The sequence below is a fragment of the Pteropus alecto genome, unplaced genomic scaffold (assembly GCF_000325575.1).
Source record: "Pteropus alecto unplaced genomic scaffold, ASM32557v1 scaffold22, whole genome shotgun sequence".
In the NCBI taxonomy this organism is placed as follows: Eukaryota; Metazoa; Chordata; class Mammalia; order Chiroptera; family Pteropodidae; genus Pteropus; species Pteropus alecto.
This window is the reverse complement of record NW_006434839.1, coordinates 13,019,530-13,039,154: the sequence shown is the minus strand read 5'-3', so window position 1 is coordinate 13,039,154 and position 19,625 is coordinate 13,019,530. Positions and strand designations below refer to the sequence as shown.

Sequence of the window (19,625 nt, the reverse complement as noted above, 5' to 3'; positions counted from 1 at the left end):
CACTATGAATTTATTTTCTCCCCTTTTAACTAATAAGAAAGTACTTGGGAAAATATAAATATCCCAGTCTTACACTAGACATTTAGGATCCCGCTAGTTTAGGAAACATTGGTGATTCACAACTAAATCAATTATGACTATCATGGTTGCAAAATTGTGTTTTTTCCTAAATTCATCATTCCTTTCACATTTATTAGTTGCCATTAAATTTTAATAACAGCTCTCCATTAGATCTCATTTATTTGTTGTTTTTTTATTTACTATCCACATGGAACAATGAATTTCTACTTTATTCAATAAGTTCTATTCCATCACTAATATTTTTTATTTTGATGCTCAAATCGTATGAGATTTGATACTTTCCATCATTAAGTGAGAATTTCTTTTCTTTCTGGCACAAGATATTCCAGAATCATTTTGGAATTCTCCTGTTCCAACCTTGGAATCTGCTATTTTTCCAAAGAGCACTGATTCCTTTTAAGAGGGAATATTATTTATACACCAAGATCTGTGCACTAACTGTGCTCATTGCTACAAGGTACCATTGTTTCTATGCCCTTTCGTTGATAGAGGTAGGGCATATATCCACACATGTTTGGACCTATACTTACACAAATGCACCTACAAATATATGCATGAATATGCATATGAGTAAATATATATATACAAATACATACCTGTATCTATTTCTGTATCTATCTATAAAACCATGAGTACATATTGACACCTCCAATTCCAGTACAATAGCATATCATCTTTCTTTTAGCCCTACCCCATTTCATGTCCTGTCTCTGAGGAGAAACTTACATTTTATGATACTAATATGATACTAAATAAACAGAACATTATTTAACAGATTTGTGCTTTAAAATTTTTTTTTTTTTTTTTAAATCTTAGCTGAAGTAGCAGAAGGGCATGTGACAGATTTACAATCACTGCTAACATTACAGTTTTGGGGCATATTGTAAGGAGCTCTTTTATGGACACACTTAAATGTATAATGTGAACTGATTAAAATGAATGTCATATAAAATATTTTATATTCTTGACCTACAAATAAGCCTCACTGCACTGCTAAATCGTGTATGTTCTACAAACCTTATAGATACATGACTTAAAATACATATTTAATGTAAAAACATTATCTTTTTGGATTCCAGCTAGAACAAGATAGAGGAATAAAAGAAAAATATAGATGTATTTTTACCCTCGTGGATATCTGCTCTCAATAGATAGAAATGAATTTGTTGAGGACATAAGGATAGGCTTCATTATGCTCGCTACTACGTCTGTATTTCAAAAACAAAACATGGTCTTACTTGTAGCCGACAGTTGTTGACATCTTTCTACTTCATATAGTGATACTGATCCAGAGCCTATTGGAAGGAGAAGGAAAAGGAATTATACAGTTTTAAAATCCATTAAAAATTCAATGGGGCACTGAAAACTATAAAACGCGGCTGAGAAAAACTAAAAAAGATTTGAACAAATAGTAAAATATGCCATGTTTATGGATTGGAAGGCTCAATATTGTTAAGATACCGATTCTCCCCAAATTGATCTGTAGATTCAATGCAATCCAAGCAAAATTGCAGAGGCTTAACTGTAGAAAGAGATAAACAGATTCTATGACTTAGGTAGAAATGCAAAGAATCTAGAATCTAGAATATAATCTTGAAAAAGAACAAAATTGGGAGACTTATACTACATGACTTAAAGACTTATTCTAAAGCTATAGTAATCAAGACAATATGGCACTGACATAAAGACTAACCAACATATCAATAAAATTAAATAGGAAGCCCAGAAATAAACCCACAGTTACATTATCATCTGATTTTTGATAAAGGCAACAAAGCAATCCAAGGGGAAAACAACACCCTTTCAACAATGGTGCTGCAACAACTGGAAATTAATATAAGAAAAAAAAAATGCTAACTTCATAATATTACTAAGTGTTAACTGGAAAGCCTCAAAATAAATTCACATTTATACTCATTTTATTTTCAACAAAATGCCAAATCCATCTTACAGAAAAACGGTGCTACAACAACTGAAAATTCATATTAAAAAAAAAGTCTATCTCATTCCATACTACTAGTATCGAAAAAAGAAAAAAACACCTACAGATATATGCAATGATACGGATGAATATCAAAAACATACAGTATGTACAAGAGCATATAGTAATTCATTTATTTGAAGTTCTAGAACAGGCACAGTTAATCGACAGTGGAAAAAAATCAGAACTTCTGGGGTAGGGGTGGTGATCATGACTGACTAGGAATAAGCATCAGAGAAATTTCTGTGACAAGGGTAACGTTCTAGATTTTAAGAGGGATTTAGATCAAATAGCCTTGTGTATTAGTCAAAACTCATGAAATCGTATACTCAAGAGTTCCATTTCATTGTGTATAATTTTACCTCAAAAATGAAAAAGAATCCTAAACAAATATTGAACTCTAGTTAATGATGTTCAATCTAAAATGTTTAGGAGGTATACTTATGTCTGCAATTTACTTGAAATGCATCAAAAAATATGATGAATTGATAGATTCAAAGAGAAATAAATGACAAAGCGCATAGAGGAAAATGTTAATTGAGCAAACGGGTAGTGGGTACATAAGTGTTCACTATACAATTGTTTCAAATTTTCTGCATGTTTGAAAAATTTCATTATTTTAGAAAAATACATTGTGAAGGAAATAAAGGGAGAGATGAATAAAATAATAAACTTACTAAATTTAATAGGATGACCTGATAAAATAAGATTTTACTTTAACAAGAAAGCAAAAGTAGTGAACATAGCAGTAAGTTTTAATAATGCTTTCTAAAATGAAGTATTTAAGACCTGAAAAAATATCCATATTTTGTAATTACTGTAGCTTACATTCTATTATATATAATAGTATATTATGTTTTTATAATTTATGGGTCATCATATTCAATTATATGCATTACTTGTCCTTATTCCTCAGTATAACTAATAAATGGCATAAGAATTCATGGCAAGAGAATGTGAATCGACATGTTAAGCTGACAAAGTATAATTTCACTGAATCTGATTACTTAATATCTGCCATTCTGTATGAAAACAATGACAAAAACCTTAAAAGCAGTCAAATGATAAAATATGTGTAAAATATACACATGGTTTTCCATAAACTGATAAGAAAAAAGATAAAGAACTCAACAGAAAATCAGATAAAGGGTAAGAGCAGATAATTCAAAGATGGAGTAAAAATTGCTGATTAATATATAAGATTTTTAAGTTTCCAAGTTCTCAAAAAACATAAATAAGATATCACCTTATACCTGCCAAATTGTCAAAAAGTACATATATTAACCTCTACTACACAGAGAATGTCAGGAAAGGTCATTCTCCTACACTGCTATTTGCATACGAATCTTGACATTTTGGCACAGAATCTGGCATCATCTATAAAAATAAGAAATGTGCTTACCCTTTTATCCTTCGACCTCACTTTTAAGAGTTTCTTTTAGAGAAGTAAAAGCATGAAAGTACAATTGTACAAGGATGTTTATTAAAGCATTATTTGTAAGAGCAAAAAACTGAAAATAACCTTAATGTCAAATGGAAATGGCTGAATTAATAATGTTAGATACATATTATAAAACATAATGCAACTATTAAAAGAATGAGTTTGAGTTATATGAATTATCTCAGAAATAGGTACATGATGAAGCAACTGTTATAATATGGTCCCATTTTTGTAAAAATTTTAAACAGTGGGAAAAGTCATATATGTTTATGTATTGGTATATATATTTATATAAACATGAAAGTTTTGAAGAAATCAGACTAAACTGTTAACATTACCTCAGGAAGTGGGCTTAAAGGTATGGGAAACCTATGTAACTTGATATTACGGTCTTATATTACTTTTATAATTAAAAAATAATTTAAAAATCCTTTTAAAAGGAGAAAAGAGATTCCAAAAAATGTAAACAGAAATTATACTGTCTCTAAATGACTGCTGACTGAACTAAATTGGTCTTGTAATGGTCATTCAAGTAATCATCATAGCTCAGGCTAAAATGCCATCACCAAGGTGCTAGGAAATGTGGAGAGTTTTAAGGCAGAGAGAAAGAAGAAATAAATTTAAAATATGTACAAAAACAAAAAAATCAAATAACTTGCATTGGAATCTGACTGGTTTTGCCATCAGTTAAAAGCTAAGTAAACCTGGCAAATTACATGACCACCACAACTCAAAGGCTCAGTTTCCTTTCCATAAAAAAGAGAAAATATTAGCCTTATAAGAGTGCTGTTAGTATTAAATAATAATGCATGTAGGCACTTAGTTAATTCTAATGTTAATTCTAATGCTTATCATTATTGGTATAGAGAGTAAATACTTATAAAATGATTCTTTGGATCATAGTAGAAAAGGAGTTAGATTGTAAAAAATATATTTAAGAAATATGACATAGATTCTAGATCCTAGGATGTACAAGGAGATATTAAGACAAAGTGGTAAAAGAAAAAATTCTTACAGACTGAGAGTTCTAAAATTTAGAGATTTGAATAGTCACTTATTCAAGTAGATAATAATAGAAATATACAACTGAGTGTTTGTTGATATCTTATAATTAGGTATTTGATTAACTCAAGAAAGCCTGGGAATCATGTATACATCTAAGATATGTATAGTCAAAAAATACTTAGGCTGTTTGAAATAAAGCAGCAAAAACAATTATTGTTTCTTTTAGATACTGACATGCAAAACAGTTACTTAAGAAGTTAATACAGATATTTAATAGATGAATAAATACACACAAATACACATAAATCTATATACAAAAGAAATACTACATATATCACAAATCAAGTAATCTCCATCACCCCAATTTGAAAATATAATTATACAATTAAGGGAAAAACAATGTTTACCTCTGCATAAACACAAAGATTTAGCATGCTCCTTTACTATAAATATGGATTTAAAAAATAAGAGAGAAGAAATCTAACTATAGGAGGTGAACACATAGTATAAATATATATATGCTTTAGTGTTAAAATGTACAGCTGAAACTTATTGGATTTCGTTAACCAATGTCATCATAAAAACAATGAATTTTTAAAAAAGAGACAGAGGTAGGAAGATAGTAAAAGGGTGGATTAATGGTGATAAAGGCATTTTACCTAGCAGAAACTGAACTGTCAATGTTAAAAATTGTCCTTACTTGTTGGAAAGCTGTCCTCATGTTCTGATTGACATATGCCATCTGGACACTGATTGGCTGTCAAATTTGCATGTTCTAAAACCCTATAATTGAAAGAATGTAAGTTCAAATTGCATAAAACAAAGTCAATATGGTCAGTCTAGCTCTACCCATAGACACCAAGAACTAATTAAAACTGTATAAAAAATTTTGTGTGGATATATAAATTCTTCAGAAGGACATAGCTTTTCAGAGATTATCTGGGGTTCTAAGAGCCCTCAAAATTAAAAAAAAAATCTGAGTGTAGAAAGATACAAGTGTAACAGTGAGATGATGAAATACTGCAAACAAATGAATTTAATGGATAACATTATGAATCAGAACAATCTCTCTCTAGATTCAAGAAGTAAAATACACTGCTGTATATTGCAATATAAGAAATAAAGTAGTGAAATTGATATAAGATTATTAAAATAACTAATTTAATTGGTTTTAAAGTTGTACTGATTTAAATATATTAAAACTTAGAAAATACCTATGTCATTTCAATATACAGAGCAGGATATTTTCCATATCTCTTTGAAGATATGCCAAAGATTTATTTTTAATTCTCTAGAATACTGGTCAAAAAGTTTCTATACACAGACCACTAGAAGCACATCCAAAAAAAAAAAAAGAAAAGAAAAGAAAAAACAACTGTGAGTATAGCAGCATTTAAGGTACTATTTACTTTCTTGAAACATCTAAAAGTTTGAAAAATATGATAACCTAAAACATTTCTGTTACCTATTTTACCAGTTATTGTCACTTTAGAAAGGCAATTATTTTTTTCATGGTAGGATCAAGTATGTTTAGAAAGCTAGATATAAATCAAGTTTTCGAAATTTTAGCTAAACTCCAGTTTCCACTGCTTGTTGCTTGGTAGAGGATGAGCAGAAGTGCAGAGTCGACGTTAGTGCACAGGTAATTACTGGAAACCTTAGACTGTAACCCTAGCTCAGCTACTATTTAGCTGTTTGAACCTATAATCACTTGATTTGTTTCATTAGGTTCATCTGTTTTTTTAAAAATGGATAATGGCACAGAAGGTTCTGAGAATCAACTACTAGGAACCTATTAGATCCCCTCTCTCCATCCCAGAACAACATTATTGAAAATCAGTTTAATTAATACCTTATTTACAATTTCAGAATAAGTATGTAATATGCTTACTTTTTCAGTTCCTCCACATCAGAGTTGCTTTCTGGCAAGACTCTGATTCCCCGACCATAACTGGTACCTCCATGGAGATGAAATTCTAGAGCTAGCAATGTTGCCTGATTCTCTGAATTCACTGATTGAAGTTTGGTGTGAAGGCTATAAATTCTAAGAAAGCTTCCAACCTAAAAATAAATTATTTTTTTTAGAAAATGGAGAAAAATTGAACAATTTCCGATACCTAAAATATTCAACCGCATGGGGCATAGACCAACAACCATGGACACTGACTGATCAGAGAATCCTGGTAGGTTATATTGGTGTGTACTGAATATCAGCCCCAAGGACACTGTATCAAACCAAAACTGTGTGTGTGAGTGTATGTATGCATATAGATATTTTCAAATATAAGACATATTTACATTTCAGAGATCTTGAAGTATGAAATAAGATTGAGTCTCAGCATTGATAAAATACAGTTGTTAAGAAACGCATGACCTAAATCAAGTCCAAGCCCTCATTTAATTAATAAACCCATTTTATTAAGGTTTCTGTAAACAACTTCTTTTAACTAAGTTAAGATTTAATAAAATATGATCACTGAAACACTCTCATTATAGGAATACTAGAAAATATTTTAAAGTATGCTACTATATCAAAATAATACATCCCCTATTCCACAAGTTCTATAAAAATAAAACTTCTGTAATGAACAATTTGTGTCTGTACAGCATAACGTGAAACATATTCATGAGTTCAAATATAGAATTAAACCCATTATAGTTTTGAACTAAATGTTCTATAGTTAATTTCTATAGTTTTACTAAACAGAATCTTAAAAATATCTTTAATTATAGAGTTTTTGATATACTTTTAATGTAGAAGACTTAAAATGTGGCAGAATGATTATCAAAGAAATTGATACCTTCTCAAAAGAAGCTATATAACCTAAATCACATTTACTTTTATGAAGAAAGGGTTATTAACAAAATGAGTTACCAAGCAGGAAATCTAATTCATTTGCATAGGGCAGCATTCCTGACTGCTGATGACTGTGGGACTATCCTTCTCTTTTTTCCCTTCACAGTCAGGACTGAATAACAGTGGTGAGAGTCTAAGTAACAGAAAAGCTATATAAGGGGAAATATAACAAAAATGAGACAGTAAACCAGCCTCCCACCATGCTTACTGCTGTTTCAGTTAATTGTATTTCTCCTCATCACCCTCTGGATTTGATGCGGGGGAGAAATAAGAGAAAAAAATAAAAAGGAATAATCCATACTCTCAGACCCACTCCTTCATTCCCGAGAGTCTTTGCCCTATCCAATTACAGATTTTGTGAGGAGGAGGTAAGGTATTTAGTCTTTTCTTCTCTGACTTCTTCCACCAACAACTAGATCATGGTAGAGGAATAGGGTAGTCAGAGAAGGAAAACACAAAAAGAAAAAAAAAGACAAAACTGATTATCCTCATGGTCTCTAAAGCAAAGAAAATATAACACAGTCTATTTCTATTCACTTTTATCTGACTTTTTTGAATGTTTATTATAAATGGTGATTCTTTTTATATATGTAATATACTAGTATAGTACATGTAAGCCCCACAAAGGACTTAAAGGCCAAATGCAAAGAGAAAGATACCATACTCACAGATAAAACATTATAAAGATAAATTCTAATTATTCCTTAAAAAAATCAATAGAATTTTAATAAAAATTCCCAGTGTCTTTAGAATTTAAAAAGCTGCTCTTAAGGTATATATATAAGAGTAAACAGACAAGTCAATTTTGAAGACTAAACTGAGAGTGGGGGCTTGACTTATGGGCTATAATTTAAAAATATAGATATAATAATTAAGACAGTCTGGTATTAATACAGACACATATATAAACATGGCCAAATCCTGCAAATACGTCAAAGAAAAAAGCAAATTACAGAATGATACATATACAATACATATTTTTCAGACAAAAGTATACGAAAGCATAATAAACATAAATGTACATACCTACACGTTAAGATATATAGAAAGAAAATATTGGGGAGCAAAAAAAATGAGACTAGGCAGAAGTACAAAGAAGTTTTAATAGGTAGTCATTTCTTAAAAATTAAAAGTACCTAAAATAAGTGTGGTAAAACATTTAGAAATGTTAAATTTCAATAAGCACATGGATGTTCATTATACTATCTTCTGTACTATTCCATAATAAAACAAAACTTAAAGACTAAGAGAGAGCTTATTTATATAAATAGGCTATAAAGATGACAAATTGTTATTTTCAGAAATTCCTTCTGGAGGCAGTATTGTATTTTAAACTTACTAAATACACTAGGAAATATACCAGATGCTCTATTATAATTGACAAATCCTGCTTAGTCCTGTCAATAATGTGACAAAATTTCAAAAATGCAAGTGAGGGAGTCAATGCAAAGAAATATAAAAACTACTCTAAGGAATTATTATAAAAGCCCATTTCATTATAGAAACATTAAAATTAAAGCAAAGCAAATATGGGTATTAAGAAATCACTATCCCTTTTGAAATAATTTAAATATTCCTTATAAACTGTCATGAATTTGACTTGAAGTTCAATATTTTCAATGACTTGTACATGTCTGAAAATAACCAAATTATAGATAGCTCTTGAGTCACTGAAGGTCAAACATAATTAGACTACGTATGTTCTATAATTATTTTTAAATTATATGAGGATAAGACTAGGGATTGAGAATATACTGCTTTAACTTCTAGACAAAAGGTTTGAAATGTCTGTGTGTGTGTGTGTGTCTGTGTGTGTGTTTCTATAAAATGTTCAGGGAATGTGATAACTTACTTAAAAATCAAGACTTAGGAAAAATGTTAAGGGCAACTTAGGCTATAAAATGTGTTATATAGAGAAGTCAATTATATTATACTTCATAATTGCCTTAACTGTCCTCTTTATTTAAAAACATTTTTCTCTCATTCCTATAAACAAAAGTATGTGTTCCATGTATTTCAGTATAAAAATGTAGTTTTAAACAGCTGTCTTCAAGTGCTGATAAGAATTCATTCATATCAATGTCATCTGCCTCTAGGGATTTCTTGAATTTATATAAAATGGTTGATACAAAGTTTGTCTCAAAATGTGATGTCAATGTATATTAATGAAAGCCTACAGTTAAATTACTTATACACAGAGAAAATCCTTTTCATTTTTCTATTATATTGCAGGTAAATAATATAATGTCATGATATCTTTAGAAAAATATTGTCTTATATTTTAATTACGTGGGCTCACAGCACCCTCTAGTGGGTGATATGAAGCAGACAAAAAGGGAAATGGAAAAAATCTGAAAAAAATTCACAGTACTCATTTATTCATTCACTCGCCAGCAGATATTATTTACTTCATCCTTACTATATGGAAAGCACTCTGCTGGGTACTGTTCAGGACTTGGACACAGAAATCGAGACAAGTGAGAAGAACAGAAATACCTATAGAAGCAGCATAGGAAAGAGAAGGGAATTAAATGGTGAAAGTAGATCTAAAATGTAAATCTTTTTCACTTATATTTTTTTAAATAAAATAATCAATGTATATAAAATCAGGGGAAAGCATCAAAATATATTTTCAACAGTCAATTTTCTCTAATATGTCAAGTATGAACAGGTGCACTGACACACGCCTAAAAGACAAGAAAACGCAGTTATCATCATCCAGGACCATGACTTTAACTAATTTACTGATTTGAGTTGGGTAGACTTATTTGAAACACAACATGCAAATGGAAATATTTCCTCCTCCAAGTATATGTAATTTACAAAGAAAAACTGGGCACTAAAATTCAGTTCTAAAAAACTGAATTCACTTTTACAGTTTTCTTCCTATAAATAGGCTATAAAAACTCCTTAAAGGTAGGATGGAAGCTATTTGTAAAGAACATTATTTCTTTAGATGGGTTAAAAAGTACTGGTTCTGGAAACAGTTTGTAGGTTCAAATACTGGCTTCACTGAAGTAGCTGTGAACTTGGGCTTAACCTCTGAATGTCTCATTTATAAAATGAGAGTGATGATAGTACATACTACACAGGATGGTACTTAGTACATCTGAAGTGCATAACAAATGTTACAATTATTATTATTATTGATGCCATTCTCTGTTAAAAAGGACACTTGCAAATAAGATATAATAAAATGAAGAAAAATATTCCTTAAAATATATTACTAAGCAAGAAGTGCCATATCTAAACAATGTACTTTTACCTAAAAAAGTCTCAAAAACAGCAAATTCTAATAAATTGTACAGTACACACAGATACACAATTTGTAATATATATTAGAGGTGGATTAATAATTTCTTAATCTAATGAGTATAAAATACAGGCCAGATTTTATCAAACCAATTAACAAAGCTTAATGTTTAAATTTACAAATCTTTATTACACACACACACCCTCTGTCCTTTTAAAGCAGGATTATCTTGCACAAAATTTTCCTTTACTATTTTCATAGCAAAACTGTGTACGGCTCTAAGATATTCAGGAAACATTCTTTAATTTTAAAAAGCTGTTCAAACTATTATATTCTAATATATCTATCAGTAAGTTATTTTGAACACACATTTTACAAACTTAAAATTAAAGAAAAAATAAATTTGGAGTTAATTCCTAGATTTTCTCATCTATAAATGTGATTTATAAAAATAAAAATAGCAACATGCTTCCTACTCAACATCACCTTCAGAGATTTCGCCACTTGAACATGGTTATCATAGACTAAAATGTCTATTGTCAGATTCTGCAGCCGATGGATGTGACTTAAGTCACCATGAAAAGCAAGGTCTTGTATTAAGACTCTCCAAGATGGGTATGGGGTCCTGGTGCCATCCCACACCTGCCATAAAAGAGTAGAGGAAATTTTAATGATCTTTTTGTAAAACTATGGAGTTTTATTTGCTGGCAATATAAAGTAATTAAATGTATTCTACCAAATATCTGCTAAACTTTAAATATGACATGAGTGTATTCTTTTCTGATTGTAAAAGGACATGTGTATAGGCAATGTGGAAAATGTAAAGTAAAAAGCTCAAACTGCTATGACCCTAGAAAAACTATTAGCATGTTGTTGAACTTTCTTTTTTGCTTCTGTATATATATACACATGCCTTTTTTTTTTTAAACAAACTAGCATTATATTCTTTTTGTTTCTTAGATTATTGTGGAGAAATTTATCAGGGGATTTAAGTATTCTTCTAAAACGCTATTTTCAATGGTTTCACATTATTTTATTGGGTTGTTTCAAACTTCTTGCCATTTTAAATAATTTAGTAACTACCATCCTGTATATAAACCTTTACATACGAGTATCTCTAATTTTCTTAAGTATAAGTTCCTAGCTTTTAGGAATGCATTCTGACCTTTGCCCACTTTTTCACTTTGTTCTGATTTGGAAAAGGCCTTCAAAAGTACATATACGAATATTTTGCTTATGTTAGATGTTATGAATACAAATGAATAAACATCATGGATGCTGGAAAAGAAAACAGAATGTTGGATTGCTGTGTAAGGTGCATTGAGATAAGGATGGAAACAGGATGGGTACAGGATGAGTATGTACTACCCCCACCTTACAATATGAGCAAGCCTCTGCTGTGCTGGAATTTTAAGAGATGAGCGGGCTATGTTATGCTATAAAGGGTATGACAAGGGTATGTGAGGTGGAAATGCCTCTGCATATCAGAAGTTTGGCTGAACACAAGTAAACAGGCTATTTGAATAAAAAACACTACATTTCTATAGAGAAGGTGTCTGTCAGTGTCAGATTACAGAGGAAGTACTGAATAATGACGATAGTGCTAAGCTTCAAAAAAAAACAAACAAACAATCATGAGTTTGTTGTTACTCACTCTGTTCCCTAAATTATTCAAAGAACCAGGAAAACTGCTTTTGGGAGAAGTAACAACACATTTCACAAACATTTTTCTCCACCTGGAATTTCTTCTTCATTTTGTGTACACTGTTTTTGTGATTTTAAAATGGCTTTACAGACCAATCCACAAATCTCTTGTGGGAGGGGTTGAGAGGGTAGAGTGTTGCTATCAGCTTTTATGCTTCAGTTCTTTATCAATTTGAAATGTTATTTAATGTTCTTTTTATCATGTATTGAATTACTATAGGTATAAGATTATTTCTGAGGTTACTAATCTTTTCCACTGATTGGTCTTACTATAGCTTTAATTATTATAATTTCATAACATGTTTTAATATTTGATATGGAGCTCCCACTTAGTTTTCTTTGGCAAGCCTTTTTTGTTTTATTCCTGATCACTTAATGTTTCTACTAATAAACTTTAGAATTACAGTCAATTAAAAAAACATTGTGGTTTTAATTAAAATTATATTTTCTTTAAAAAACTTTAGAAAAAAATAAAAAATCTTTTAATAGTTCAAGTTTTCTTTTAAGCTCCTCAGTAGTGTCATAGTTTTCTTCACAGGTCAGGTATTTCTTGCATAAACTTTGTTTTACAGTTGCTGAGACTTTGAAAGATTTTTTGTTCAATTACATATTCTATTTATGACTGATGTTTAGGAAAGCTATATTTTACTAATGTTTTAAATAAGTTTGCTCATTGAATAATTCTATTAATCCAAATACCTTTTAAGTTAATTGTTAGGATTTTATATCTTGTAAGTACTGACCATTTTCTTTTAAAATAGTTAAATCTCCCAAGACTTCCTGAACAAACATTACATAACAGAAAACAGTGTGTGTTTTGTCCTGCTCCTGGCATTACTGACTCCAGAATTCCAACACTAAATATTGTTTACCTTATGATAAAATTATTTATCAAGTTAAGGAGGCATACTTTTCTATTTTGCTAAACATTTTCATAAACATTTTTAATGTTCATTAAAATGATATAATTTCTAACATTCATGGAGATTACAGTAATTATACTAAAATTAAACCATTTCTGATTTCTAAAAATTAATATTTTGGTTTCTATATTTCTAAATGAAACTGGATGCATGTCCTTGTTTTGTGCAATATTGGTCTGTTTTTGGTCTAATTCAGTTTGAAGAAGTTCACCATCTTGGCACAATCATTAATAGTTAATTCAACAATTCAAAAAATCTAAATTAGATTTAAATTTTAAAAAATGAAAAAATAAACAATTTAATTTAGATTCATATTTACTAGCATAAAAGTTGAATATAACATTTTATGGTGTATAAATACCCCTACATATATAAATATATCTCTTGTATTATTTCTACTTTAAAAAATTCTTCGTTTTTAAAAATTAGAATAGCCTAATTTTGTTTTTTAAACTTTTGAACTTATTTATCAATTTTATCTTTTTCTATATTTTTAAAGAAATTATTAACTACATATAACACTTCCTATATATCTTACTGTTAGGAAACAGGTACTACTGTTGGGAGATAGGTACTTTCATACATCAAGGGTAAATCAGCAAGAGCCACCAAAATTTCAAGTGTATAAACTCGTTGAATCAGCAATTCTATTTCTAATAATTTATCTTCACAGCTCTATGAGCACACATGTGAAATAACAAATGTTTAAGTCAATCTCCTGAATGCATCAATAGCATGCAAGTTAAAAACATGCCATGCTTCCGTACGATAAAAAACAAAGCATTTGAGTAGTGTCCTGCCACCAAATCCATGTCTACCTGGAACTTCTGAATGTAACCTTATTAGAAAACAATGTCTCCGCAGCTGTAATTAGTTAAGATGAAAACATACTGAATTAGATTGGTACCTAAATGCAATATGATTGGTGTCCTTATAAGAGACACAAAGGAAAGAAGGTCATTTGTTTGAAAATGGAGACAGAGATTAGAGTGGTGCACCTGGCAATCCAAAGATACCAGCAACCACCAAAAGCTAGGAAGAGACAAGGAAGGATTCTTCCCGAGAAGCTTTGGAAGGAGTATGGCCCTGCCGACATTTTGACTTTGGTCTTTAGGCTTCCAGAACTCTGAGATAATACATTTATGTTATGTTAAGCTATCCAGTTTGTGGTAATTCGTATGGCAGCCACAGGAAACTAATATAAGAAACTTTTTAGGTGGTGATGTAAAAAAATCTCTATGATAGAATTAAGTAATAAAAGCAACTAACATCTACATGAAAGCTGTTTTCACTCATCTGAAAAGGCTATCTATAAAAATGGATGCAGGTATATGTTTTGTTGCTTTAGAGAGAATAATGAAGATTCAGTCAGATCAGCTAAAAGGTGGCAGATCTTATCTCAGAATTTAAGAATTTTCTAACAACACAGCTCTATACAGTAGATTCCTTGTCATTGGAAGTATTTGGTGATTAGCAAATGCTCATTTGTTAAGGATGTCACAAGAGTCATGACTGGTTGACCTAAGGTTCCTTTTTAATTTTGTTAGGATGATTTTATGTTGCTTTAGCTTCAGCTTTGTTGTACTTGACTTATATGGTATGCATTTACATTTTCACAGTATTTCATGTATATAACTACTATTTTCAACCTGGAAATCTTCACATTTTATTCAATGATTTCTATCTTCACCATTCCTTAATATAGGCAATGTATAAATGATAATAACGATAAACCCCAATATCTATCAAAGTGTCACTATACCCCATTTCCTGTTCTATTGTTCCAAAGAGTCGGAAGCTAAGTAACCACAGGAACAGGGCAGAAGCAATGTGTATTTAAATGCATTTTGCCTAGGATGGGTAAGTGAGGATAATAACAGATAACTGCCTTCTCCAAAAGGTATTCATGAGTAAACTGGAATACTGCAAACAAAGATTGGATGGGTCTTATGTTACCTTTTTTTATCCTGCTTTAAAAACAAAACAAAACAAAACATAGCAAGAACAATAAACATTTCAAAACAGTCTATGACCTACCCATGAAGAAGGCAGTGTAATGACATGGGAAGAGAACTCAACATCAAAGGGCCAAGAAAGTGAATGAAAAAGAAGAAAGGCCACTTTGACAGGGAAGAAGAAATATGCATATGTAGCTGCAACTAAAAAATAGTAATTTTTTTAGTACTAAAGTAAGAAATACATGTATTTTATTAGTACTAAAATACAAAATACATAAATATAACATGAACTATACTACATTTAAAATATAGATCTGATGACACTTTTTTCTCTGGAAATATAGGATAAAGAAGGTCAAGAGTAGAGTTCTATGGCTACCCAGGCTCATCAAATATGGTTAAGTTAGATTTTAAGTTCTTAACTTAATACACAGTAAGCAATTACATCAGAATGTTAAAATATAAGCTCTTTATAGACATGTAGGTGATACTGAGTTAACACTGAAAGTTAAATTTCTACCTTTAGAAGAAATGATGCTCCATCCACTTCGGCTTTACCCAAGAGCTGACAAGTCAGATCAAAATACTGCATTGGCTGAACATCACACAATTTTACTAACGTCGAAGAAGGTGAAATATTAGTAGATGCCCAAGCACGTAAGGTTTCTACCATTTTGTGGTCCTCAGTTGTGAAGTTAAAATACTTGTTTGAAGTACGAGGTATAATAGGAGCTCCCAAAGTTCCCTCAAATGTCAAAGATGCAAAGCCAGTGCTGGTGATACCTTGAGTCCCATTTTTATATACTTGTATCTAAGAAAGTGGGACAATGTAGAAAACAAAATAGAAAGAAACAAAACAGCTTACTGATGCAGAACACAGGAACTGAAGAAACTTGAGAGATTATAAAATTTTACCAGCATAGTTAATAGAGGACATAATTCTTTTTAGATAGAGGACATATTTCATTTAATTAGCATACAAAATTATGAAATCAACTGGGCTCTATCAAGATCCACAAGCACCATGTAAATTGTAAAACACTATGCAGTTATTTCTAAAGAGCTAGATGGTAGGCTTTTAATGCTATCAAGCTTGTACTTTTACATTTATTAGTTATTTTGTTATTTATTATAGTGACATTGGTTAACAAAATCCATTAAGTCTCAAGTGCACAAATCAACAGTAAGTCATATTTATATTGCACTGTATTTTCACCACCCATAGTTGAATTCTATTACCACATATCTGACCCCTTTTACCCCATTTCTACATGGACAGTAGACTAGTGTTTACCATATCCTTTGGTAAACACTAGTCTACTGTCCATGTCCATGAGTCTCTGTCTGTTTGTCCAGTTTGTTTGTTGCTTTTAGATTTATATCCCACATATAAGTGACATCATGTGGTTTTCAACTTTTTCTGTCTGGCTTATTTCGCTTAGCATGATTATCTCAAGATCCATCCGTGTTGTCACAAGTGGCAGATAAAATTTATTTAGGTGACTGATCAATTATATAGGTTTCAAGTGTACAATTCAATAATGTCATATGAGTATTGCATTGTGTATTAAGATATATAATTTACAAAAGGAAAAAGAGTAACAAATGACAGTTACTCATGAATGTAAAAGGGAAACTAGATATTTAAAATATAAGCGTTTGAAGTGAATAAAACGCAGCTGAGGCTAAGGATTCAGCCTCAGGTCTGACTGAGAGTCAAGATATACCATACTTTGGCTTTCTGGATTCCGAAGCTCAGTTATTAGACACACATGCATCTATGGTTGTTACATGTTCTTCATAAAGCAACTATTTGGTCTTTGTGAAATGCTCCCTCCTTTTAATCTCTTGTAATACTTTGGTATTAATATAGTTACTTCACCTTCCTAATGCCGTTTGCTTGGTATATCTTTTCTACAGTTTTACTTCCAACTTGTTTGCGTCTTTATTTCTTATAGATATATATATTTGGTTCTTGCTTTTTTTTCTTCACTCTATTTTTTCCTTGCAGAAGGAGTGTTTAGTCTATTTACATAAATGTAATTACTGATATGGTTATATTTAAGACTATTATCTTGTTTTTCTTTTTAAAAACTATTTTCCTATTGTTCCTTTCTTGTCTTATTTTGAACTTATTAGTGTTCCATTTACTTCCTCTGAGCTATGAATGAATTCTTAATGTCTCAAAGTTGATTTAGAATCAATATTGTTCTACTTACTTCTTACTTTCCATTTCACATTTCCCACTTTCTAAAGTATAATAACCTCTGAAGGTAATAACCTTTAAGTAGTATAATTCCATTTAACCATTCCACCCATTTGTTCTATTGTTGTCATATCTTTCTATATATTTTATAAACTCCACCTTACAATATTGTTTTTCTTTTAAATAGCCATTTATCTTTTAGTGAAATTAAAGGAATACAAAACACTGTCAGATTTATTTACTCATTAATTTCCTATTTGTTTGTTTTGTTATTTCCTAATAATTTTCTGGTTTATAGAATTCCCTGAATACTATCCTTTAGCATTTTCTTGTAGTAAGATATTTTGGCTATGGAGTCTCTCATTTCTTTTTATATAAAAATGTCTTTATTTTACCCTCACTTGTGAAGGATATTTTCTCTGGATACAAATTTCTGGGTAAATAAATTTTTTATCACCACTGAAAATTTATCATTACTTTGTTCTTCAGGTATTGTTATCTCTGGTAAGTAATCGAAGATGACTGGTACCAATGTTTCCCATATGAAATGTGTCATTTTCCCGCCATCTAACTTAACTTTTTTTAAAGGTTTCACTGAGATTTGTTTAGATGCATTTTTTTTTGTGGTACCACACAGAGTGTACTGAGTTTCTTGGATCTGAAAATCAGTATTTTCCATCAAATTTGGAAACGATTCTGCTACTTATTTCTATAAATATTTTTTCCCATTCCCATTCTCTTCTCCTGTATCTCAAATGACATGTTTTACCATATGATATTATTCCACAGGTCCCTAAGGCTCTGTTCAAGATTTCTTTAATCCTTGTTCTTCAGATTACATAACTTCTATTAACCTATATTCTTAAGTAAATGTGATATATCTAATCTGCTGTTTAGCCCATCCAGTAAGTTTTTCATTTTACTTTATTTGCTGCTTTTTTCAGTTATTCGATTTCTATTAGGTTCTTTTTTATAGTTTCCACATTTCTACAGAAATTTTTTATGTTGCATTAATTTAACCACATGTTCTCTTAATTTGCTGAACATACTTAAGTCTTTAAAAATAATAACTGCTTCAAAGTTTTTGTTTTAAAATCTTACACCCGGGCCACTGTAAAGTTGGATTAGAGTGTCTATGATTTTTTTTCTTAACTATGAGTAGTATTTTCCTATTTTTTCATGACTAGTATTTTTTCATCTTTACTAGACATTGTAGATGATATACTGTAAAGACTCTGAATTATGTTACCTTACTTCTGACCAACATTGATTCTTGTTCTTGTTAGCAGTTCAGTTGCTGGATGATTGCTTTAAACTTATAAAGGCCTGGCTGCATGCTTTGTTAGAATAACTCTGTGGAAAGCTCATAATGTTTCCCAAAGTCCTTCTGCCTTGGTGGGACTCATCCTGCAATACTGTCTTCTCTGTAGACCTTGTCTCAGGCTTTGAAAAAACACATCTAGAGTAGGCTTTACTCTAGGATTTGGTCCTTTGTGAGGTGAGGCCTTTGTGTTATCTCAGCTGAATAGCTAACATATTAAAGAGATATTAATAGGGTTATTTATCTCTAACTAGGTTAGACCTCAAGCATCCCAACTGCAACACCTCTAAAATGCACAATCACACAGCAGCCCTTGTAATCCTTAAGTAGTCTTGCCCTACCCATGCACAGCCCAGCTTATCCAAGTATTCATGGGCAACAACCCTACCCCAGCAGACTTCTGGACTTCCCCTTCTGTACAACTCTGTCCTCTCTGGTGAACTGTCTTGATTCCAGCTCTTTCGGCTGCTTTGAACTCTGCTCTTAGCTGCCTCAGCTTAGCAGGACCACTATTTTCTGCTCGCACTTCAGCATGCTGTGCAGTGGTTGAAAAACTGCCCTCAGGCAGAGTTTGGGTGACCATTTGGCTTATTTTATCTGTTTCTCTTCTCTCTCTGATCACAGGTGTCTGCTGTCCAATGTCTGAAAATAGTTGTCTCATACATGTTGTCCATTTTTACGAATCTTTATAGGAGTAGGGCTGGTCTAGTACCAGTTAATTTCACATACAAAGAAGTTCACTCTGCAGATACTAATTGTACTTGTCCCATAACTAATCAATTAATTTGTTTTACACACGCTTAAGTGAGTTCTGTTTATTGCATATGCCGTTTTTCTTTTTTGATTTAGGCTTAAAGTCTAATGATTCTTGGTTCTACGCTCATCTTTCTTTGTA

The 19,625-nt window shown here is 31.0% G+C and overlaps 1 protein-coding gene across 16 annotated transcripts in view; it reads right to left on the bottom strand.

Annotated features, from left to right (window-relative positions):
• POT1 (protection of telomeres 1) overlaps window positions 1-19,625 on the bottom strand; it is a 96,604-nt gene that overhangs the window by 41,182 nt on the left and 35,797 nt on the right. For all 16 annotated transcript variants that reach the window (XM_006910554.3, XM_025045886.1, XM_025045881.1 and 13 more), the window contains 5 exons: window positions 15,724-16,014; window positions 11,105-11,260; window positions 6,400-6,569; window positions 5,209-5,291; window positions 1,320-1,376 (listed from right to left, as the gene is read on the bottom strand). In XM_006910554.3, coding sequence (XP_006910616.1) covers window positions 1,320-1,376; window positions 5,209-5,291; window positions 6,400-6,569; window positions 11,105-11,260; window positions 15,724-16,014 — 757 coding nt within the window. The remainder of the gene's footprint in view (window positions 1-1,319; window positions 1,377-5,208; window positions 5,292-6,399; window positions 6,570-11,104; window positions 11,261-15,723; window positions 16,015-19,625) is intronic.